Source organism: Taudactylus pleione, unplaced genomic scaffold (genome assembly GCF_031769625.1).
Source record: "Taudactylus pleione unplaced genomic scaffold, aTauple2 ptg000671l, whole genome shotgun sequence".
Taxonomy (NCBI): domain Eukaryota; kingdom Metazoa; phylum Chordata; class Amphibia; order Anura; family Myobatrachidae; genus Taudactylus; species Taudactylus pleione.
The window spans coordinates 4,240,736-4,266,735 of record NW_028285073.1 but is presented as its reverse complement, the minus strand read 5'-3'; the positions used below and the strand labels follow the sequence as shown (position 1 = coordinate 4,266,735).

The 26,000-nt window shown below is 46.4% G+C and overlaps 1 protein-coding gene across 1 annotated transcript in view; it reads right to left on the bottom strand.

Annotated features, from left to right (window-relative positions):
• Positions 1-364: 364 nt before the first annotated feature.
• Positions 365-26,000, bottom strand: part of MAP3K2 (mitogen-activated protein kinase kinase kinase 2) — a 100,516-nt gene continuing 74,880 nt past the window's right edge. Inside the window, exons 11-17 of the mRNA XM_088455818.1 lie at positions 16,314-16,406; positions 15,155-15,361; positions 14,885-15,033; positions 13,965-14,096; positions 9,510-9,639; positions 8,593-8,770; positions 365-1,584 (exon numbers count right to left, since the gene is read on the bottom strand). Of these exons, the coding sequence (XP_088311944.1) occupies positions 1,359-1,584; positions 8,593-8,770; positions 9,510-9,639; positions 13,965-14,096; positions 14,885-15,033; positions 15,155-15,361; positions 16,314-16,406 (1,115 nt within the window). The 3' untranslated portion in view covers positions 365-1,358. The remainder of the gene's footprint in view (positions 1,585-8,592; positions 8,771-9,509; positions 9,640-13,964; positions 14,097-14,884; positions 15,034-15,154; positions 15,362-16,313; positions 16,407-26,000) is intronic.

Sequence of the window (26,000 nt, the reverse complement as noted above, 5' to 3'; positions counted from 1 at the left end):
GGTACACACTGGGCTATATAGATCAGCCACTCAATCGCAAGTGCGTCAACAGGTGTGTACCCCCCAAAATGTCTGTGAATGAAGTCATTCCAAGACATCGCATTGGCTGTGCAGAACAGCAGATGGAAGATATCTGCAGATATATCTGTGCATTTACTGGTGTTTACAGGTGACCTGCCTATCGTCTGTACACATGCAGCAGGGACCGGGAGGCGAGTGACAGCTCAACTGGGCAGGCAAATAAACACCTGCCCAGTTGTGACGTCTAGTCCGACACATGGGGTGGACGATTGGTAAGTGTATATGCACTTAGCAATTGTCAGATAGGCCGGCGACCAAGTGTGTACCCTGCATAAGTCAGAGTCGTAGGGGCTGTCTGCCACAATGGCTGAACTTACTACAAGGAGTTTTGCAGAAAAAAAAATGAACTGTGATCTACTGGTTATAAATCCATGATGCATTTTTTTGTTTTGTAAATCAATTATAAAAGTGCTTTGGGTTGCTCAAAAGCACAACTGAGTCTTAAACAAATAACAAAAGACAATATGGAGCAGTAATATACATGGGATTCCTCCTTGTGGGAAACAGAGAATGGACCCATGTTCCTATAGTGAACGATTTTATACCAATTAATCAAGCTTATTTCTGACATGTACCAAATATATTCCCTAGATTTATACTCTTTAGCAGTGCTAGATTACAAACTACGATAGCAAGGACACAAAAATGTTACTTCAGTCTAAATCAATCTAAAGCTAAAACTTTGTACCGTAATGTTTACTTCATCATTTCTACATAATGATGGCTGAAGGACCCAAATAAGCTTGATAGAGGTGTCAAGACACGAGCTATATATAGAGTTGAATATTCCATTTTAGCATATGTATGATGACTCAAACCAGTCAGACTGACAGAAACTGAACAAAAATTATATAAAAAAAACAAAAAGCAGCTCTGATCCCAAGCAGTGCTTACACCAGGCACACAATCTACCCAGAAAAGGAGGAGCTGCCTCGTGCCGCTCGGCATATTCATGCTCTTCACAACCATTATCTTCCTCCTTTGTAGCTGAAGTTTCCCATTTCTATGGGACAGGGAATGAAAATGTTCTATAAAGTGCTTTGACTTGGAGTAACGGCGCCTGTACCTGAAAAAAACAAGTTACTAGTTTCAAAACAGGAAGTCTTCACCTCAATGTTCACTAGGTCAACAAGCTGCAGCCCCCTCAGAAGATCGGAGAATCGAGAGGAATCTAATTGTCTCTCTTGTCGTTCTATTGAGTCTTGAATTGGCTTTTAAAGTGCCAACAGCTTTGGAAGGAACACAGCAAAAAGGAAGCGCTGATCACAAGGAAGTCGTTAGTGACACTGAGCGAATGTGTGCCGCAGCAGTTCTTCAGCTGATGGCCTCAGCTTGGCCTCTATAAAAATCCGTTTCAGGAAGTCCCGGGTATGGTCAGACACATGTGCTGGCAGTTGTGGGTTGGTGGTCTGCGTGGCAATTTTAAAGATGGCTGCCATGGCCTCAAATTCTGCCCAGGGTGGCTTCTCAGTCAGCATTTCCACAACAGTACACCCCACACTCCTGACAGAAAAAAAAAATATTTAAATTATAACATTTAATTAAGATTTATTACTGTGCACATGAGTTAGTCCCATTAGGATACAGCCATTGGTAAATGGAAACATTTGTAAAAGAAAAAAAAAAAAAAAACAATACAAAATTATAGTTGCAGAGTCTCAATCAAGAAGGGAAGAATATTATAAAAAGTAATAAAACCTATGCATTTTTGTCAAATGAAATAAACCGCAAACTTTAGATACCAAGTAACAGATCGTAAAAGAGAAATCTCATTGGGTAATACTAATCCTTTAACACCTCAAACTCCAAGAGCTGTTTTTAACTGGTTCTTAAATATTATGGGCTTGCTTACAAACATCCAAGTGGATGTTAAGAGCTATGAGGTGTGTTCAATGATCAATTTCAAATAAGAGCAGAGGTTCATCTTTTTCATCCCAGAACCAGTCTATATGATAACAAAGATTAGTGTGACAGTAGCTATTAACTTGAAAAAGGAAAAGGATCACAAAGGACTCCTGGTAGGGGGCATACTTAAATCGTCACAGTATAGTTAAATAATATACGTGATAAGAGAATATTATGTATGCAGTAGCTATATGGGTGTTCAGGTACTCCCAAAAGAAATATATATAAAAAAGCATAACTTTTAATTAGGATAAAAATAAAAATGTATACACTAACAATATTAATCACACACAAACAAATATACACTTAACATAGAATGCTGATATCATGCATGCATGTGTCATCGTTCTGGTATAAATCAGTAACAATTACCAAATCTCGTCTGGTCACAGAATCTATAGAGTTGGTTATCAATGATAAATGTTACAAAAGAAACACATAGGTTACCAAAGCGAAATAATAAGCAGTAGTACTTTAAACATAACTATGATTAATACTGTTTTGTAAGAAGATTCATACATAAACATTCTGCAGCTTCAGCTATCAGAGCTGATCATTTCCTTCTATCAGAGTTTATTTGCAAAAAAGGGATTAAATATAGGTTTCATTTCCCTTCATTCATCCACGTATGCATATATTGTGCAGACACCTGACGTAAATGACGCAAAAAAAATTGATGCAAAAAAATGGTGGCCTCCAAAAGATCTCTACATATGTATATACATATTATGTGAGTAACTGCAGATATGAATGCATTTAAACGACCTCAATGAAAATATATAACCCCTCAAATAACATTTGTAGAGGACAGTTTGCACAATACATTGTCTATACGTTAAGTCATGATTGATATATTCCCAAGAGAGATGTAAAGTGATGGTTTAGCACCAAAAAAGGGGGATGTAGAGATGTGCTAATATATGGGGCTCCTCTTCTCTGCTTTTTCCCGTCTTACCATAAGGTATTAGGCGGGGAATGAGCATGACATGTCCCAATAGCACAATGAAGGAAGACAGAGGTATCTAGCAGCAGGGATAAATGGCTGTAGGCACTGTTACAATAAGCATTGCAGTGTATACCCATTCCATTCCTCCCTGGAGCAAATTAACCATGTGGAGATAATGGAAAAGACAGAGTATAGTGGTTTACCACACATTCAGAGGAAATGTCCGCTGGATAAGTCTGCCGTGCGGCTCTGGTGCTGCTGCGTCTGGTGAGAAGGAAAATCAGCAAATCAGCTGTTGTGGGTCACGTGCGTCACGTGCGCCAGCACATGTGACCCACAACAACTGATTTTCCTTTTTGAATCCATGGGGGGGGGGGCTGGCTGAGGAGGCTTATCCATGGGTATAGGTAGTGAGCTGGAGCCGGGCACCAAACTGTTAACCATTTCTTTCCAGCAGACCAGACTCCCTCTCCCCTATGCCCCGCCACCTGCCTAACAGGCCAGATAGGTTAACTACTCCAAGGCAAGGAGCAGAAGGAAGGAGAAGGACGAATGGCAAACACAATACAAATATACACAGAGGCGGAGAACAGGTGAACTAATAACAGTGCAAAACAACCCTGGATGCCGGGGGCGTGCGTCCTGGGTCTCCCATGGATTCAAAGAAAAGGATTTTACAAAGTAAGAATAAATCTCCTTTTCTCTTCTCACCCATGGGGGAGGATGTCCCAAAGCAGGCCCCCTAAGGAAGGGGACACTCCCGAGCGGCGCTAAGAACCCTTCGAACAAAGGTCACATCCGTGGAAACGAAGGTGTCAAAGGAACATAACTTGATAATGTTATGGGCAGAGGACCATGTGGCAGCTTATCAAAGCTGCTCCACATATGCATCACAACGAGCTGCCCAGGAAGTTCCCACTGACTGGTTAGAATGAGCCCACACCACAGAAGGTGAAGGAAGGTCTGCCGTAGAATAAGCATGGCAGACAGTCAAACGGAGCCATCTGCCCAAAATCTGTTTAGTAGCCGGCCAGCCCTGTTTGTTAGAAGGCATACAAGAGTCAATTTTACGGAAGTCTCTTGTCCTGTCAACATAAAACCAGAGGGGCTTGACATCCAAGGAATCCTCCTACGGCGAAGAATAGCGTATTTGAAGGAAGAAACAACAATCTCCTGATTGAAGTGAAATCTGGATGTATTGGGGAGGTAGCTCAAATGTGTCCGAAGTACTGCCCAATCAAAGTGAGAAATAAAAAACGGAGAGAGAAAAGACAATGTACTCAAGTGCAAAACCCTCCGAGCTAATGCGATAGCAAGGAGGAAGACAGTCTTCCAAGAGAGGCAACAAATGCAAACTGTGTCTAAGAGTTCAAAAGGAGATAATTGGAGAGCCTGAAGAACCAGAAAAGTTACATGGAGCCACCAGAGAGATAAACAGAGGCTGAATGTGGTGGAGGACGCCCTGCAGAAAAGTCAGGCAACAGCGAAATCTGCCGTTGAAAGAACAGAAAGGGCAGAATCCTGAACTTTTAATGAGGAGAGGCAGAGGCCTAAATCCAGTCCAGCCTGTAAGAAAGCCAGGACTCACGACAGGTGGAAGGATCTGGGGTTGAAGTCTCAAGTTGAAAATCAGTCAGACAAAGTACATTCTCCAAAATCCTGGCCGAGGAAGGTTTGCTATCCTGAAGCATGGGGTGGGGCAAATTACAGACGTGAGATTCCCTTAGCTCTCAGGACGGATGTCGTCAAAGCGTGTCGGCCTATGTCCAGATGGAAGCACATGCCCTGACACAGAAGATTCAGCGGAGAATCCATGGAGACACCCAGAACATCTGCATACAGAGTTCTGCACGGCCAATATGGAACCATGAAGATTACTGTGTTGCCTTCCAACTTAAATTTGCGGAGGACCAGCGGAATCATTGAAATTGGAGGGAAGATTTACATGAGTGGGAAGGTCCACCAAACAGGGCGTCTACCAGAAGATCTCCCGGATCCCTGGTGCATGAGCAGTATCCCAGCAGTTGGTGGTTGTCACGAGACGCCATCATTTCTATGTCTGGCAGACTTCAATGTAAAGAACCAGTAGCTGAAAGACGACTGGGTGTAGGGCCCACTCGCCTAAGTGAACGTCCTGGCGCTTAGAAAGTCTGCCTCACAATTTTGACCTTGGGGATGAAGACTGCTGCCGGAGCTGGAATATGACACTGCCTACTGTAGAATGAGACTTACCTTCTTCATGGCACAGTGACTGCGCGTACTGCCCTGTTGGTAAAGTAGGCAATGGCCGTTGCATCGTCTGACTGAATCTTGACCGGCTGATGCCGAAGAAGGGGCAGATAGACAGAGCTCTGTAAACCACTCTGAGTTCCAGAATATTGATGGGTAGCTGGATCTACAGAGTCTTCCACAGTCCTTGAAGTTATCACCCCTGAATACTTGCATCAGTGGTAAGCAGGACTAAATCCTGGATCCAAAACGGACAGCCTTTGTCCAGGTGAGACCAGTGGAGTCATCATAAGAGGGAGTGATGGACCTACAGAGAAAGAACCATCATAGTCTGCAACTTCAGATGTAGAGGAGTGGTTACACTGGGCCAGAATCTGCAACTGTATAGGTCGGTAGTGAAACACTGCAAACTCCACCATGTCGAAGGTGAAGACCAGAGAGCCCAGGATTTGCATGAAAGAGTGGTTGGACACCTGTTGATGGCATAAGAAGTCGCAAATCTTGGTCTGCAGGGACCGCAGTTTGTTCCTGGGAAAGGAACACACTCACTGGACCCTGGAGTCCAGCCAGGCTCCCAGGTGAAGCATCTCCTGAGATGGAGTTAAGGATGAGACTGGGGAAGGTCCTCTGTGAAACGGATATTGTCTCGCAGTATTTCCAGAGACTAGGCCAGAATCAATAGATCATCCAAATAAAGGAAAGGAACACACTCACTGGACCCTGGAGTCCAGCCAGGCTCCCAGGTGAAGCATCTCCTGAGATGGAGTTAAGGATGAGACTGGGGAAGGTCCTCTGTGAAACGGATATTGTCTCGCAGTATTTCCAGAGACTAGGCCAGAATCAATAGATCATCCAAATAAAAAAGGATTCGTATCACCTTTTTTTCTGAGATGCGCTGCCATGACTTTCGTGAAGACACGTGAAGCTGTGGACCTGCACCACAAACATGAAGCAGCGCTGGTGACTGTTACGGATAGGGATATCCAGGGATGCCATGAAGCTCCCCAGTTCCAGAGCCAGACTGATGGAGTGCAGAGACTCCATGCGGAACTTTGGAACCCGTAGGTACACATTGAGCGACTTCAAGTTGAGAATAGGTCTGAAGGAGCAGTCCGGCTTCTGAACCAGGAAAAGACTGGCATAGAAGTCTGTGCCTTTCTGAGATGGGAGAACAGGGATGAGGACCCTGGAGAAGAGAAGTCACCGGAAGCTGCTACTTCTCCTGAATCTAAAGGAAGGCCTGTTGAAAAATATTTGGTTGGAGGACGTCTCGGAAGGTTAGGGCATAGCCGTGGGAAACTGTCCGTCGTGGTTGCCATCCAGGTTTATGAGAAAAGCAGAAGCCGGCCTCCCACAGCGGGGCTCAGTCATGTGGCAGGCTGGTCAGATGGCTTGTTAGCCGTGTCAATGGTCGCCTCCAGATAACAACTCAGTTCTTGGATCACCAGAATGGAGGCAGTCTTCTAGAGAATCTACCCAGCGTCCCATGGCTTTAGCCACACAAGTGGATGCAAGTGCTAGATGCACTATTGACCCAGCAATAGTAATGGAGAAGGTGTCTGCGTCAGAAGTTAGAGATATTATCCTCATGAAACCTCAGTCTGTGTTAACGGCAGAGCAGGGGCGTAGAGTCGTCCTGTCTAGGAGGTCTGCGTTTAGATGGGCGATCCCTGTCTAGCATCTTTTGGATAGAAGCAGACACCTCCGCCAAACTCTGTACCAACAGAGAGGGTTTGAACCCAGGATGGATCAGTGGCTTTGAATTGCAAAACTGCTGTCACCTGACCCACTGTAGCTGGGACACTGGCTGGGGGAGGTGATCTAGGAGTGGCAAGCCGGTACACCAATTGCTGCAAAAGTGTGGAAGCCATGGCGGTTCCTGAGAAGAATTAGTGGCTGAAGGGTCCTCCCTTCCTGCTTTGCCCTCGGAAGACATAATAATGAAACCCAAGAAAGTCCCTAAACACAAAAGTACAACAAATTAAAAGTAGTGTGCTGTTTTGGAGTAGAGCACTAAATGTTGGAGCGCCACCTATACCCATGGAGTAATAAGTGGGGCTTATGCAGATTAGTGCGAACATCAATACATAACGGTGTACACTGCTAACAAAATTTAATAAATTAAGACCGTAAGATATCACTGCAGTTAAAAACAAAAAATGCAGATGAGAGACAAGTATAGAGGTTTATTAAGTACTCCTATACATTTAGAAAAGAAAAGCTACACAAACATTCAATGCAAGAAATACTAGGCAAAATGAGTGCTTAACAAACCAACCCCAACAGTGGAGGAGGTAGCTAAATGTGTAACTGCAGGGAGTGAGGTAGAATGGGAGGCAAGAGCCCTACTTTTCTCCGCAGAAATGCTGAGGCAGGCAGTGTGCTAAAATGTCTGCTCAGCTTATCAGTGAGAAAGGAGAAAGAGGAGTAGTCCCAGTGGCAGGGACCATGCATGAGGGAACACGCCAAAGGTGTGGGGGTGGCCAACAGGCACAGCCAACCTCCCCCATCTAGCATCAACCCCCAGGGTAATGGTCAATGCTTACAGTAGTGCCACGTTACCATAAAGCTATCCTTGGTTGTCTAGTGGGGGGTGCGGAGAGAACACGGCACCCGCTGCCGCCCTCCCCGGAGGGCGGCAGCAGCAATCTGAGGCTCCCTGCAAGCAGAGAGCCACCCTAACTGAATCCTGGCGCTCCAGCTGCGGCTCCTCCGGTGTGTGCTGGGGCCTAGTTGGGGTCACTGACCCAGTAATCCGTGCTCCGGCCGCCAGCATAGGGAGTGTTTGTGCGGCTTTGGGGGGCATCAAGACGCTGACCCACTGCCCGCTCAGAAAATAAAATTAAAGAGGGGCTGTAGGACAACCAACAACCGTGCCCGCTCCTTGGGCACCAAACAAGAAACTAGCCTGCTAGGCAGGGGGTGATGCATAGGGGAAAGGGAGCCTGGGCTGCTGGAAAGAAAAGTTTAACTGGTGCCCTGCTCCACTCACCACCTATACCCATGGATGAGATGAGAAAATGTTAATAGGATGTTGGGAATGGAACAAGAAACAAATGTAATAAAAATCAAAGAAAGGAAAAAAAAATTAAAAATTGCTGTGAAACACATATCCTTCCATTTTTCTAACAAAATCGTCCACCTTCTTGAATTGGTCTACAAACACTGACTCAAAAAAAGGAAATGCTGTAAGTGCTAGACACAACTGAGGGAGTTTCTGGCTGTTGCTTCAACAGTGCTTGAACTGAATAGGTATCCTCCTCTGTGCTACACTTATTGAAGTGGTGATTACATTACTATTCTCTGTATCTAACTGAAACATAGAAAACTATTTTCACAGCATATACTGTTATTTTCCTGTGTTTCTCAGTACTATTAATAACTATATAAAGGAATCCAGGAAGTACCGAATGGGTCCTTTTATAACTCACCAGATATCGGCTTTTCGGCCATATCCTTCCCCACTGATGACTTCAGGACTCATCCAGTAAGGGGTACCAGTGACCGACTTCATACCAGTACCAGAAAGGCAGATAGTCTGGAGGCGCTTGCTGGCTCCAAAATCTCCTAACTTCACATTGCCTGAAGAGTCTCGCAGTATATTAGCGCCTGAGAAAGAAAAAGTTGGCAGTGAGTGTGGAGCTTGTTGTAATATACAGATGTGCCCACATACATCTATCCTCCATGCGCTACAAGTCACGCCACACAACACGGGAGCTCAGTGTGACTCATAGCACCGAGCGTCGTTTCGTGTGTCTTTTTACCTTCAAATGCGTTTTATTTGCACAATGATTGATTGAATAGCACAAGCAGCTTCTGCTGTGTAAAATGAAATTCAGCATGCCTATGTTCTCTGAGCGAGTGCGGGTGTATCTGCATGTAAAATGCTGCGTTACAGTGTCAGCGGTTGTAACACTAACGTAGTGTTTAGCATGCAGATACACCCGTAGACACACAGGGAACATAGGTATGCTGCATATCATTTTAATCAGCAGAAGCTGATTGTGCTAGCTATTCACATCGGTGTGCAAAGTAAAAAGACGCTCGGCGCTGAGTCAACCCATACCATGGCGCGACTAGAAGGACTGTTTAACGCACCAGGAGGCTAGCTGTATGTGGACCCATCTATAGACCCACTAGTATTAATGTGGATAAACCTATGCAGTACATGTATGGGAGTGCTCTTATTATGGTTAATGCTTTAAACTGCTTTTTCATAACCACAGTTATTAAAACAGCAACATCTCTGAATTACATTTTAAAACAGGACAAAAACAAGCATAACACACTCAGTACCAAAACTCGGTCAAAAATAAACAATTTATACACCACTGAGGGCTGAACCCACCTTTAATATCTCGATGTACAATCATGTTACTGTGCAAATAATGTACCCCATCCAGGATCTGGCGAGTGTATTTCCGGGTCACAAATTCTGTAAGTGCGCCGTAGGCCTTCAGTTGGTCCTTTATTGATCCCTATGACCCAAAAAAACAGATTTTTCTAAATAATGAGAATTATGGTAAAACTTACCTTTGTTAACTCTATTTCTTCGAAGTCCGTAGGGTTCACAGGGAGACCTTGGGGGTGTAGGTGGAGGACCAGGTACCACGCAGTTAAAGCTTTCTGCTCCCTGAATGCATCGGTCCATCCCCATATACCCTGCCCCTGAGCCAGATGCACCTCAGTTCGTGACAAGCCAAAAGCCGGAGGAGAAGAGAGAAGGAAGACTGGTACACACAAGAATCACACACTCACGGAGAAGGAGACTGGAAACCAGTAACCAAAAACATAGCCCATATGAAGCCAGGTGCGTCAGGGAGGGTGGCCTGTGGACTTCGAAGAAAGAGTTAAAAGGTAAGTTTTACCATAACTCATTTTCTTCTTCAGGGTCCATAGGGCTCCACAGGGAGACCTTGGGGATATCCCAAAGCAGTAATTTAAGGGTGGGGACACTCCTGTGCTGAGAGGAGAATCCGGCGCCCAAAGGAAGCATCCTGAGAGAAAAATATATCAAAGGCATAAAACAGCAGAAATGTATGGACAGATGACCACGTGGCCGCCTTACAAAGCTGTAGTTAAGGCGCCATGGCGAGCTGTCCACGAAGGACCCACAGAGCGGGTAGAATGAGAAGTAACAGTAGCAGGTACAGGAAGGCCTGCCTGCGTGTAAACCTGTGAGATAGTCATGCGAAGCCATCTAGCCAATTTCCATTTGTTGGCTGGCCATCCCTTCTTGTGAAATCCATAGAGCACAAATAAGGAGTCTGATCTACGAAGGGAACTGGTACGGTCCACGTATATCCTGAGGGTACGAACTACATCCAAGGAGGACTCACCTGCCGATAGGTCTGGTGATTGAAAGGTAATAAACTTTTGGAAGGAAACCAGGGCAAGTCCAAAGCATAGACCTGTCCCAATGGAATATCAGAAATGGGGAGTGACAGGAAAGCGCCCCTAAAATCTCACACCATTTTGGTGGATGCCATAGCCAGAAGAAAAAAAAAGTGTTGTCTTTGAGCTAGGGGTTCAAAAGGAGGACCCTGGAGGGCACAAAGCACTACTGACAAATCCCATGGAGCCACTGGAGGGACAAAGGGAGGTTGTATACAGAGGACACCCTGGAGGAAGGTGTGGACATCCGGTAGTGGAGCAAGTTTACGCTGGAACTAAATGGATAGAGCGGAGACATGCACTTTCAGTGGGGCCAGGTGGAGTCCAAGGTCTACTCCAGCTTGAAGGAAGGCCAGGACTCTGGAAATCCTAAACACTTGGGGGTCGTAGCTTCTGGTACGACACCATTGAAAATATGTATGCCACACTCTCTGGTAGATCCGAGCAGAGGCTGGCTTACGCGCTCTGAGCATAGCTTTAACTACAGAGCTAGAAAATCCTTTGGACTTCAGGAGGGATGTCTCAAGAGCCAAGCCATCAAAGACAGACGACCCAGGTGTGGGTAAAGGAAAGGACCCTGAGACAACAGGTCCGGTCGTTAAGGCAGCAGGAACGGAGTGTCGATGGAGAGACTCCGAAGATCTGAGTACCAATTACGTCTGGGCCAAGCTGGAGTCACCAGCAGGACAGTGCTTCTGTCTTGAACTTCCAAAGAACTCGAGGAAGAAGGGAGACTGGAGGGAATAGGTACGCAAACTGGAATGTCCACTTCACTGATGAATCTACAAAGGTTGCCTCAGCATCCTTTGTTCTGGACCCGTACCTGGGCAGTTTGTGATTGTGTCGGGAGATCATGAGGTCCACCCTTGGGAGGCCCCATCTGCTCACTAGGACTGGAAAAACTTTTGGTGAAGAGACCATTCCCCGGGATGTCGTGACGGCTGAGGAAGTCTGCTTCCCATTTGAGAACTCCCGGAACTCACCACAAAGATAGCCGAGAGGTAACCATCGGCCCATGTCAGATTGCGTGACACTTCTGTCATTGCTGCCCGACTTAGAGTGCCTCCTTGATGGTTAATGTAAGCCACTGTTGTGGCATTGTCAGACTGTACCTGTACAGGTTTTCTGTGAAGTATAAATAAAATTGAATGGGCAACAACCTTCTGCGCTTCCACATAGATCTGTACAAAATAAGTTTTACATTTATAGAAACTTATCTGACTGATCTCATATTCCCACACCACAATGTTCCTCCACAGTTATGTCTCAAATGGTGAGTGTATGTCCTCCAGGATAGTACATATAAAAGAACAAAGAATCTAGTGCAGCAAATTTTACATAAAATGATGGATATCCAGAAATAGAGTGCACACGCGTCACACTTTCAATTAGGTGTGCCACAACAACAACCTTCAAATCGTGTAACACACTTTATAACTTCAATGGTAAGAACTGTTCTACAGATATTAGTGCAGAAATAAAAATAGATTTAATGTCAATTGGATCCAACAAGCAGGATCATAAGATCTTCAGATGATTGCAAGAAAAACATCCACAAAAGGTAAAGCATATGAGGGTGGCTTCATACCAGAATCCAGTTGATTAATATGCTCATCAAAAAATGACATAGAGAAGATGTATCATTCTCCCAACCAAGATGGACTTCAAGCTGGAACACCGCTGTCACCTGGTCTGGTCTGTCCTCCAACCCTCTGCTCCTGGCCAATGCGTTTCAATCAGTGAACTCTGATCTTTATTAATGCATAGTCTTGATAGAGTGCAGGGTTTCCATCCTGAACCTAGGTACCCTGAGGGATTTGAGGTTGAGGATAGGCCGATGAGATCCATTCGGCTTCTTAACCAGAGTAGAATAACAACCAGTCCCCGGCTGAGATAGCGGGACTAGCACAATTCCCCCTGCCTGCAGCAAGGACTGTATGGCTTTCTGGATTTGTAGGGCCTTGTTCGGGTCTGAAGGAGGGCCTGTGTAGAAAACTGCTGGGGAGGCCATCGAAGAAATGAAAGGGCGTACCAGTGAGAGACCACTTCTTACCCAAGCATCCGTGGTGGTTTGACACCAGCACTGGGCAAACTGAAGAAGTCTGCCTCCCACTTTGGGATCCCCCAGAGGGAGGCCTGTCCCATCAGGCTGAGGGCTTATCCTCTAGTTTTGAAGCAGGGTGTCTGGTAGTCCAGGTCTGCTTGGTCCTGGGCATGGCGGCCCTAGGGTTTCCGCGAGGATGAAAGGACTTAAAAGATGTAGTACGAGGCTTTGTAGCAGTAGTTACTGAAGGCATAAATGCAGTTTTTGATGCCGCCAACATGGTTACAATCTTGTCAAGGTCTGGCCAAAACAAGGTCTCCCCATTTAGGGTAATACTTCTAGGCCTTTCTTGGAATTGGCATCTGCCTTCCATGAGCGTAGCCACAGGGTACGGCGGGCAGACACTGCAGCGGCCGAGACTGTGGAGGGTAGGAGACTGGTACAACGTCGCTTCTCCAATATAGGAAGCTGCATCTCGTATGTGAGTAACTAAAGACATCTGATCCCTAGAAGCATCTGAGGAAAAAGTCTTCAAGTGCGTCAGCCCAGCTCTCTATAGCTTTAGCCACCCATGGAATAGCCATGGTCGGACGGGCAACAGCTCCTGAAAGAGTACATCGATTTAAGGCAAGATTTCACCTTTTTTATCCATAGGATCCTTCAAAGGTTACTGTAGGGATAGGAAACGTAGCGCTTTAAATTAAACGCGTAACATGTGAATCTAACGCAGGGGGAGTCTCCCATTTTGAACAATGAGCCGCAGGAAATGGATAACAGGAGGTCAGACGTTTAAACAGTGGGTGCTTAGATTTAGGGGATGGCTCGTTATCTTCTATGAGTAAGATGGACCAAACAGCTCGCACTAATTTAGACTGACTCATCCTCCCCCAGAGGGGAGTCAGTGATAGAGAGATAAGCATCTTCTGCCTCCTCAGGTGACACTTCAGAATCTGAGAGCTGTGTGGACTGTGATAACACAACGCTTAGATAGCTTACTGGGTAGGGGCTTCTCACCTTGCAACATAGTTTGAAAAGCTGTAGAGGTAGCCACCAGACTCTGTACTGAGCACGCTCAGCAGGGAAATATAAAATAAACAAATAATAAAATAAAAGCTATTTGGGCTGCCTAAGCCGCCCACTGCATAATGGTGACCCAACTCTGGCCGGACACCGACGAAACAGAGGTGGCTGGGGGCGGGGTATAGGGGAATGGACAAATGCATCCTGGGAGCTGAAAGCTTTAACTGCGTGGTGCCCGCTCCTCCACCACCTACACCCCCCAAGGTCTCCCTGTAGAGCCCTATGGATCCTGAAGAAGAAATAGATGTGATTCTCTACAGGTCTTACAGCATGTGCTGCACTTACCCCAGGCATATATTCCATGAATATGGAGAGGGTCTTTTCCTGGGAGTCTCTCAAGCAGCCATAATACTGAACAATGCGCTCGTGCAGGAGATTTTTCAGCAGTTGAATTTCGCACTCCAGCGCATTCACCTCCTAGAAGACACCATAAATCCCACCCCTATACAATCAGAGAACACTTCAGATCATGGAACTTTATTGACAAATCCAAAGTGCATAACATTAATCATCTTCATCAGCTGATGAGACCTATCAGGGCAACTAAACCAATGGGGCAGATTGTGTCAGATGCACTGCCAATATAGGACGCAGAGATGCTCTTTTACTGCGCATGCATCCTGATTGTAAGAGCACATTGGCAGTACTGATTTAGACGCACAGCATCTGAAAAGTATTAAAAATGTATTTCGCGTTCCTGGGCGGTGGCTGCGTCTTATGGGAATGTTGTGAGTTGCTGAATGTGGTAGCGTATGAAGGAGCTCACAGTGGGTATGTCAGTCCTTGCACATTCGGACGCATGGCTATATACCAGGGAAGAAATTTGTAGCGCCATTAGCAGAAAGTAGCAGACTAAAACAAGTGGTAAGCATGCTTTAGTTATGTCTTTTTACACATTTTTCTAGTGCATATGTGTGAACCCTAAGGGTGGAGAAAACATTTACAGTGTTGTACAGTCATCGCAAATAATTTCAGCTGTGATCGGTAACGTGTGCAAGTTTATAGAGCACGTTGGGGGATGGAGGTCAGTAGCAGAAGGCCCACAGGCAGGCTACGCAATACCTTTTGCAAACCGCATAGAAGCCATCAGTTATTGTTCCACACACTACTTATCACAGCAGTGATCTCTACCAGTTTGTTTTATAATAGGGAACTTACTACTTGTGGGCCAAGTAAAGAGGGACAAGAATGAGGGTTTCTCTTACCTTACTGGTCTCAGGACTGTCTGGATCAAACTGCACTTGCTTCACTGCCAGTTCTCTCCCCGTATCAGCATCATAACACAGATACACTCTTCCAAAGGCCCCCTGTCCTAAGAGTTTCCCAAGTCTCCAGTTTGATGGGGCACGAGGTGCTGAAAACATACATAACATTTATCTAAATAATTAACTGCAGTTACCACTTGCAACCCTATTAAACACACAAACTAAAAAATAATTGTCTATCAAGATAACATTGGCTATTACTGCACTTACATCGACTGGGTGGGCTTATGTCCATTACAGTCAGGGTTGGGTTGTCTATGTCACTCCCTCTTCTCTTCAGCCGGCTGTCTTCATACTCTGGTGTGAAGACACTGCTCCCACTGCTGGTGCTCAGAGAGTGATCCGTGGGGCTGAAGCTAACAGGAGATCGGAAGCTGTTCCCTTGAGTTCTTCTGGCCCTTGGAAAGGTTTTGCGACCTTGAAACATGGAAACATTGATAGTGTTTTCCTTAACGTTATATAATGTTCTACCAGCTGCAGAAGTGAAATAATTCCTGTGTATGTGCCAACCAGAAGGAAATCAAAATGTTTATTTAATGATGGTCATGTTAAGGCGAATAAGAACATTTTTACTACCCCCATCATGTCCCATCTCAGCAACTAAAACATTGGGGCAAGTAATCATTAAATATTTTCTTTAAAGTGCTGTATATGTGGGCACTGCATAAATAATAGCCAGTAAATAATCAGTGTTCTCCCCAGGATCATTTCACGAGTGCTCCACCCGGCACTCTGATGTCACCAATCAGATAGTTCCACCGATATAGAGCTCAGACAATAGCACCCTACTGCTAGACTAGCAGTGGGGTGTCCATCACATAGCTTCAAAGCTCATTACATTCTGCAGATTGCTTAGTCTGGGTGAGCTGATTGGGGTCTTCCTTTTAAAGACGGAGGAGGGATCTCTGATCAAAAGCACTGTCACGGTCTCTCATCAGAGTGGCGTTTCGCATATGTTACGGTCACAGGCAGAGTAGCAAATTTCCCTCCCATCAGAGATCCCCAGAGTCGCTCCTCGCTGATGTTACTGTGGCAGGCAGGCACAGAGATCCCCCCATTGTCTTGAAGAGGCAGAGAGTGGTTTGAACAGCAGGAACACTGCTGCACACAATTATATCGGTGTCCAACCAGTAAGTGGGCAACATCTGCAAGAGTCTTTAACAATAACGAAAAATGTTGATATAATTTTTAAGTATTACACTGCTCCCAGCCAGCTACTTCTGAATGCCACCCCAGCTGGCAATATTTTCTAGGGAGAACAGTGAATAAAAAAATCTCGTCTGTGCAAATGTGTGTCTGTACATAGGCGCGTTGGCAACATCAGAGCTCTATATATAGTAAAAAAAATTAAATAAAAATGGTCTCTTACCATCGCAAAAATCCTGATGATGGTAGGAAATGTGGTATCTCCGAGGGTAAGTACCACCCTTTCCAAATTTCTCAAACACTGGAATGTCATAATCTAAGAGGAAAAAAAAAAAAAAAAAAGTTATAGTACAGTCAGGTGCATGAATATTGGGACATTGACAGAATTTTCATATTTTGGCCTCTATTCACCACCACAATGGCTTTGAAATGAAACAAACAATATGTGCTTTAACTGCAGATTTAACTGACTTTCAGATTTAATTTGAGGGTAATTACATCCAAATCAGGTGAACAGTGTAGGTACGGACAACATCCAGTGATGCTTCACCAGCCGAAGGGCCTGAAGCTTGCAGAGCGAAAAGACAGGGCTGCCAAATCAGAGACCCTACGGGCAGAAGCGATAGCCAGAAGAAAAACTGTCTTTGCTGTCAATCATTTTAGGTCAACTGATTTCAGGGGTTCAAATGGAGGAGCCTGCAAAGCCCAGAGAACCAATGCAAATCCCCCGGGGCTACCGGGGGGACAAAGGGAGGCTGTCCCCTCCGAACACCCTGAAAAAATATTCTAATCATCAGGCAATAGGGCAATCCTTCGCTGAAACCAAACTGAAAGTGCAGATGTCTGAACCCTCAGAGTGGCCATACGGATACCCCGCTCTAAAAAAAAGCACTCAAGAGACCCTGAACACCTTAGGTCACATTTTCTCACCACTGAAAATACAAGTGCCAAATTCTGTAATAAATGCAGGGAGTGGAAGGTTTCTGTGCCATCAACATTGTCTGAATTACAGAATTGGAAAAACCTTTTGCCTTTAAGATGGAGGTCTCAAGAGCCATGTCGTCAAAGAAAGGCGAGGAAGATCTGGATACAGGCAGGAACCTTGTATTAACAGGTCCGGTCTTCGAGGAAGAGGCCATGGAGTGTCTCTGAAGAGACTCTGTAGGTCGGTGAACCAATGGCGTCTGGGCCAAGCAGGAGCTATCAGTATTACTGTCCAGCCTTCCTGCTTAACCTTCCTGATGACCCTTGGAAGAAGGGAAAATGGAGGAAACAGATACACCAGTCTGAAGTTCCACTTTACTGCCAGAGCGTCCACAAACTCGGCTGCAGGATCCCTGGTTCTGGACCCGTAACTGGGGACTCTGTGGTGACTTGAGGCCATGAGATCTACCTCTGGAAGACCCCATCTGTCCACCAGGCTCGGAAATACCTGTGGATGAAGAGCCCACTCTCCGGCGTGTATATCCTGCAGACTTAGGAAGTCCGATTCTCAATTGAGAACTCCTGGTATGAACACCGCTGATATTGCTGGAAGGTGACATTCTGCCCAGACCAGAATGTTTGACACTTCCATCATGGCAGCCTGGCTCCCTGATGTTTGAGGTATGCTACTGCCGTGGCGTTGTCGGATTGTACCTGGACTGGCCTGCCCTTTAGTATTTTCTGAGCCTGAACAAGCGCTCTGAATACTGCCCTTATTTCCAGTACATTTATGGACAGAAGGTTTTCCCTTGTCGTCCATTTTCCTTGAAACGTGTGTCGACCTATCACTGTGCCCCATCCGTGGGGGCTGGAATCAAGAATTGGCGACCCTTGTTGAGACGGTACGTCTGCAACCACCATGACAAGGACATTCGCACTTCTGGTGAGAGACGGATCATTTGTGCCTTTATTGAGTGGTACTCCCCACTCCAGTGCGAGAGGATTAACTGCTGCAATGGTCTGGAGTGGAACTGGGCATACTCCATGTCGAAGGTCGACACCATGAATCCTAGAAACTGCATTGCTGCATGCACAGATACTGATCGGCTATGAAGAAGCTGGAGGGCTGCAATCTGGTCTTCTGGCAGATATATCCTTTGTGCCAGAGAATCCATGCGTGACCCTAAATGCACCATCTGCTGTACTGGAAGCAGCGATGACTTCTTCCAATTTATAATCCATGTCTAGGCAGACAGGCCACTGCCAGTCTGAGACTATGCTGCAACTCTTGACGACTGAGCCAATATCAGGAGATCGTCCAAGTATGGCAGGATCCTGACCCTCCTGGCGCCTGAAGCAGGCCGTCATTACTACCATGATTTTGGTAAACACCTGAGGGGCCGTTGATAAACCAAAAGGCAGTGCGTGAAATTGGAAATGCTCCTGCAGCACTGCAAATCGCAGTAACCGTTGGTGGGACGGTGTAATTGGTACATGAAGATATGCATCCTGAATATCCAAGGACACCACTAAATCCCCTGGTTCCATTGCCAACACAATTGACCGCAGGGTTTCCATACGAAACCTGGGCACCCGGATAAATGTGTTGAGTCCTTTTAGGTTTAGAATAGGCCGGTGAGACCCATTGGGTTTTTGAATCAAGATGATGTTGGAATAATATTCCTTTCCTAGTTGATTCACTGGAACCGGGATTATTACCCCTGACACCAGCAGGAAGTGTATAGCCTGCTGGAGGGCCAAGGCTTTTGCAGAATCTGCTGCCGGAGTTGCGCAAAAAAACCTTTGCGAGGGACTTCTCCAGAAAGTGAGGGCGTACCCCTGGGAGACCACCTCCCGAACCCGGCATCCGTTGTTGTGAGATGCCAAGTGTCTGAAAACTGAAGACAGCCTCCTGCCCTGGGGCCCCCAAGGGGGAGGCCCGTCCCATCAGGTTGCAGGTTTATCTTTAGTCCTAGAAGCCGGTTGTCTGTTTGGCCAGGATTTCTTAGACTGTGGTTTCCTGTGAGAACATGTTCTAGAGGAAGATTGACCCTTTGCTTTTTCTTGCGGCCGAAAGGACGACTGCTTAGGTCTAGTAGTGGATGCTGAAGGTAGACCAGCCGTCTTAGAGGCTGCCACCGTAGCCACAATTTTGTCTAACTCTGTGCCAAACAAAATGCCTCTCGTAAACGGAAGGGATTCCAGTGCTTTCTTAGAACCTGCATCTGCTTTCCAGTCTCTTAACCAAAAGGCTCTCCGAGCCACAACTGAGACAGCTGATGCTTTAGAGGATAATATACCAGCATCCAATGCTGCCTCTCCCAAATAGGACACTGCCTCCTTAACATAGGAGATAATCGTCAGCTGTTCCTTGGAAGCTTCTGGTAGAGTATCTTGCAGTATTTTCATCAATTCCTCAATGTTTTGGAAACCCAGGCCACAGCCATGGCCGGGTGCGTGACCGCTCCAGATAGGGTAAAGACTGCCTTGACACAGGTTTCAAGTTTCCTATCTGTGGAACATTTAAGAGAGGATGCAGATGGTATGGGCAATGTGGCACATGTGCATCTACTGCTGGTGGAACTTCACATTTGGTGCACTCATACCCCTTTCCATTGGATTGGATAAGGCCTCAACCTTTCCTGTAACATGGAATTTCCTATCCAGAGAATTCCATGCTTCCCCCGTAAATTCCGAAAGGTGGTCAGGATTTGAGAAATTCAGCTTTCAAAACTTTCTGGCGTTTGAATACTGAAGCCTTTCTTTGTACGGGCTCATCACTTATGTTTAGCACAGCTTTGACCGCCCTAATCAGAGAGCGGACATCTGCTGTTGGAAACCGGTCTTCCTCTCCTGAGAGAGACTCCTGAGAGTAGACCCGTGTATCCCCATACTTGTCAGAAGATGTACCAGAGTCTGAGGACTGGATGACGTGTGAGGCCAACAGTCTTCTGGTATTTGGCTGTACGGACTAGCTGCTTGCCGCGGTTGCTGGAAAGTTGCTGAGGACGAAGCCAGATTCTGAGCCATGTGAGCATACATGTCCATTCAGGACGGATGCATAGGGGGCATAAACATAGTAGGTTGCAGCTACTGAGGGTACCCCATCATCGGGGCTGGCGTAGGAGCCGCCAACCTGTCTGCAACCTGCGCCATGATCTGGGATAAAGCAACCCAAGGAGATTCCTGTACAGAATCTGGTAAGTTTGACTGCTGTGGTGACTCCTTAAAACAGTGACCACATAATCCAACTTTTATGAACTCCTGTGGGGATAACCCCGCTTTGCAGGCCATACATGACACCAGCACAGGGGCTTCAGCCACCTGTCTTTCGGGTTTCTTTGGACATAATATCTCTATAGTTATACAAAGTTTAAGTATAAATGTGACAATAGTTTCACACCCAATATTTCCCACACACCTGTAGTAGAGGGTTAATGAGGAGAAACAGCAGTGATAGGTTATGACTGATAGTTATGCTGCCTTTTTTACTTCTGAATAACAGGCCTGCTTGTGTGTAGACCTCTAAGATAGTCATACGAAGCCATCTAGTCAATGTTTGTTTATGGGCTTGCCATCCTTCCTTGTGAAATCCATAGAGCACAAATAAGGAGTCCGGAGGGAATTTGTACGGACCACATCCAAAAAGGCCTCACCTGCCGAGAGGTCCAGTGATTGAAAGGCCGGGACTATAGTTTCCTCATTAATATGGAAACTAGAAACAACTTTAAGAAGGAATCCAGGGCGAGTCCGGAGCACTGCCTTGTCCTGGTAAAATATCAGAAAAGGGGAGTGACAGGAGAGCGCACCTAAATCTGACACTCTTCTGGCAGACGTGGAAAGGGGGCCCTAAACTGCACACCCTGGAAAAATAAAATAAAATTTATATTATTAAAATATATATATATATATATATATATATATATATATATATATATATATATATATATATATATATATATATATATATATATATATGTAATGGGAAGTGCTACCTGTGGAGACTATTGTTGCAAACACACAAAAAAGAATTACAGGTGCACAACTCCAACATTACTCATTATATGTAATACATTCTGCAATAGAATTTTGCAAATAATAAAAGAGGTTTTGGCATAGTCATGGCCATGGTTATGGGCCTACCCAGCGCACCCAGGGAACCTCTGAGGGTAGGTCCCTAACATACTGGGGTTGAAATCCAGAGTGCAGGACACCCCCAAACCAACCCAGCTAAGCCACCCCAGGGCATCACTCCAATAAGGAAAGGTGAAGTGTAAAAAAAAAAAGTGTAGTATAGATAAGAGCAGCTGTTGCTGCATATAGTAAAGTGGAAAGATGTGAAAATACATATAAATTAAACAATGGAAGTGCTAAAAGTGCAAGAAAGGAAAAGTGTGTATATAATGCGATGCCCTGAAACAGCCCAACCAAAGCAATCCAGGGGACCCACACCCCAAAAATCAACCCATAGCTGCACTACAGTATAAAACTTCTTCTGGCAGACACTATAGCCAGAAGGAAAAAAAAAGAAAAAGTCTTTGCTGTCAACCACTTGAGTTCCACCGAATCTAGGGGGTTCAAATGGAAAACCCTGGAGGGCCCGAAGAACTACTGCCAAATCCCAAGGAGCCACTGGGGGGATAAAGGGTGGTTGAATCCAGAGGACACCATGGAGGAAGATGTGGATATCCTGCAGCGGAGCAATTCTACGTTGGAACCATACTGACAGAGCAGAAACATGCACTTTCATTGAGGCGAGGCGGAGGCCAGGGTCCAATCCAGCTTGAAGGAAGGTCGGGACTCTGGAAATCGTAATTTCTGGGACAACACCATTGGAAATAAGTCTGCCCCACTCTGTGGTAGATACAAGCAAAGGCTGGCTTACGCGCTCTGAGCATAGTTTTGACTACAGCGCTAGAGGCACCTTTGTCCCAAGAGCCATGCCGTCAGACTACCCAGATCCGGGAAAAGGCAACGACCCTGAGACAACAGATCCAGCTATTGAGGTAGCAGGAACAGAGTGTCGATGAAGAGACTCCGAAGTTCTGAGTACCAATGATGTCTGGGCCAAGCTGGAGCCACCAGCAGGACAGTGCCTCAGTCTTGTTTGAACTTCCAAAGAAAGCGAGGAAGAAGAGAGACTGGAGGGAACAGGTACGTAAACTGGAAGGTCCACTTCACTGACAATGCGTCTACGAAGGTTGCCTCAGCATCTCTTGTTCTGGACCCGTACACAGGCAGTTTGTGATTGTGTCGGTAGGCCATGTAGCCCACCTCTGGGAGGCCCTCTCTGTTCACTAGGAGTTAAAAACGTGAAGCGACCATTCCCCAGGATGCACTTCGTGACAGCTGAGGAAGTCTGCTTCCCAATTGAGAACTCCCGGAATGAATACTGCCGAAATGGCTGGGATGTGACCCTCGGCCCATATCAGAATACGTGACACTTCTGCCATTGCTGCCTGACTTTGAGCACCTCCTTGATGGCAGATGTAAGCCACTGTTGTGGCATTGTCGGACTGTACAGGTTTTCTGTGGAGTATGTGCTGGGCTAGGTTGAGTGCCCTGTAGACAGCTCGAAGTTCCAATATGTTGAATGGCAGGGTTGATTCGACCAACATATAACGGTCCTGAAAGGACTGCGGACCGGTCACTGTGCCCCAGCCCCGGAGATTGGTGTCCATTGTTAGAATTACCTAGTCCGGGATCCAAAAGGGGCAACCCTTGGTTAGATGAGATGTCTGTAGCCACCAAGATAGAGACAAAATCACCTCTGGAGAGAGCATCTGAGCTTTAATACGATGGAGTAACCCGTTCCACTTGGATGATCAGCCTTTGCAAAGACCTGGAATGGAACTGAGCATATTCCACCATATCGAAAGTGGACACCATGGATCCCAGAACCTGCATTGCTGAGTGGATCGACACTCAGCGACTGTGGAGACATCTGCGCACTTGTAGTTGAAGTGTGGAGATCTTGTCTGATGTCAGAAAGATTCTCTGATCCTGAGAATCCAGCAGGGCTCCCAGACGAATCATTCTCTGAGGGATTCAGGGAGGACTTTTTCCAGTTGATTAACCATCCATGCTAGTGTAGGAAAGCAATGGTTAACTGCAGATGGCGGTGAAGCACTTCCGGGGAGCAGGAGGTCGTCCAGATATGGTAGCAGTCGGACACCCTGATCACGTAGGTGGGCCGCCATGATAGCCATAATATCAATTGGTAAACACCCGTGGAGCTGTGGATAGTCCAAAGAGCAGAGCCTGAAATTGGAAGTGTTGCTGTACTATAGCAAACCGGATATCGCTGATGTGAGGACGCTATAGGTATATGTCCTGAATATCCAGAGATACCATGAAGTCACCAGGCTCTATAGCTAGGATGAAGGAGCGTAGGGTTTCCATTCTGAACCTTGGTACCCTGATGAACTTGTTCAAGGATTTGAGGATAGGCTGATGAGATCCATTCGGCTTCTGAACCAGAAAGAGTAGAACAACCACCAGTCCCTCGCTGAGATAGTGGGACTGGCACGACTACCCCTGCTTGCAGCAAGGACTGTATGGCTTTCTGGATTTGTAAGGCCCTGTTCAGGTCTGAAGGAGGGCCTGTGTAGAAAAACTGGTGGGGAAGTAGTCTAAGAAATGAGAGGGCATACCCGTGAGAGAGCACTTCTTACCCAAGCATCCGTGGTGGTTTGACACCAGCACTGGGCGAACTGAAGAAGTCTGCCTCCCACTCTGGGATATCCCAGAGGGAGGCCCGTCCAGTCAGGCTGAGGGTTTATCCTCAGGTTTTGAAGCAGGGGGTCTGGTGGTCCAGGTTTGCTTGGTTCTGGGTTTGGCGGCCCTAGTAGAAGCAGACTGCCTAGGAAAGGACTGACCTTCAGGCTTTACCCGAGGACGAAAGGACTTAAATGATGTAGTTGCTGAAGGCAGAAATTGAGTTTTTGATGCTGCCAACGTGGGCCAAACAACATCTCCCCATTGTAGGGTAACCCTTCAAGGCCTTTCTTGGAATCCGCATATGCCTTCCATGAGCGTAGCCATAAGGTACGGTGGGCAGACACTGCCGCGGACGAAACTCTGGAGGTTAGGAGGCTGGCATCCAATGTCACTTCTCCAATATAGGAAGCTGCATCTCAAATGAGAGCAACAAAAGAGATCTGATCCCTAGAAGCATCTGAGGGAAAAAGTCTTCAAGTGCATTAGCCCAGCTCTCTATAGCTTTAGCCACCCATACAATAGCCATGGTTGGACGGGCAACAGCCCCTAAAAGAGAGTATATCGATTTCAGGTAAGCTTCCACTATTCTATCTGTAGGATCCTTCAAGAAAGTAACTGTAGGAATAGGCAACGTAGCACTTTTAATTAAACGTGTAACATGTGAAACCACCGCAGAGGGGCGTTTCCCATTTTGCACAATGAGCCACAGGAGAAGGGTAACATGAGGCTAGATGTTTTTGTAGTTGAAATCTCTTACCAGGCGATTGTCAGGCTGCAGCCATGTGTTCAGCTAGTTGATCAGATAGAGGGATTCTGCTGAAGCCACTTTGTTGTTTAAACAGAGGGTGCTTGGATTTAGGGGCTAGCTCGTCATCTTCTATTAATAAGATGGATCTGACAGCTCGAACCAAGGCAAGAATATTAATTTTTGACCGACTCTCATACTCCTCCACAGGGGAGTCAAGGATAGAGAGATCAGCATCTACTGCATCCTCAGATGATAATTCAGAATCGGAGAATTGCGTGGACTGTGACGAGAACACAGGACGCTTAGAGGGCTTACTGGATAAGGGCTTCTCACCTTGCAACATGATTTGAAAGGCATTAGATGTATCCATTAGACTCTGCACAGAGTTAGAGAGTACGTCTACTGGGGGCACAGGAGGTACCTGTATCGCCTGAACCTGTTGTGGCAACCCCAAAGGAGGAACTACGGCCTGCTGTGATAACCCCATAGGGGGAATGGCAGCTGGAACCGCCGGGTGGTCCTCAATAGTGGCCAGAACCTAAGAAAAATAAGTCCAGGGGGTCCTCTTGTACAGGCGCTGGGTTGTCCGATGGGCCTGGTGGAGTATAACACTTACTACATAACCCATCTTGTATCAAATCCTCCTCACTTTAGCCTGCAGCACATAATTTCCATGATAGCAGTATGGGAGCAGATGCCTGTATGTTACTCTTGCCTTTGCTAGACATAGTTGCAGAGTAATAAGGCACACAATATGGTACTGGGTAAAATGCAAAAACCGTGTATGTAGAATACTAGTAGGAATGCAATATACTGGTCCTGTCTTATGCTCGGGTAAACTGCAGGAGCACGCAGCCCAAATATGGCACAGTGCAAGGACCACTTCACAAATACTTCTATATATGCGAGGTACAGGAAAACCCCTAAACACACCTGTATGTTAGGGTAAAATCAGAAAGAAAGGGTAAAGATATATGCTGACAGTAGAATAGAAAACAGACAGGCAGCGCTAGCATCATTCACATATAATGCAGAAATAACATAGAACTGCAAACTGGCACTACAATCAACTACACAGACTGAAACAGGGCTGCTCGCTCTGAAACAGGACCTTCCTTCTGAATTTTTAGAGCGGCCTCCTGGCCGCTCATATAGATGTGGGTTGCTACCCACAGCTAATGCGAGCGGCCAGGAACCATCGCGACCATCGGGCTTGCGACAAGACCCTTGTGGTAGGGTCTCGTGGCCGCAAGCCCCAGAGAGCTTTCGGCTTTAACAGTGATGTCAGTGGGGCCGCCCCAGACAGTATGCGTTCACATGGGAACGCCTCCGTCTGGGCAGCCACCCCCCCGGCCCGCCCACCAAAGGGGGCGTGCTGTCACTCAACATCGATAGCACGCCCCCTTTGGTGCGAGACCCGGAGCGACTGATTGCCCATCGCTATTCGGGTCTCGCGCATGCGCACGACGGAGCCAGCTCCGTCATGCGCATGGGCTCTGGGCCACCATCGACCCGGTT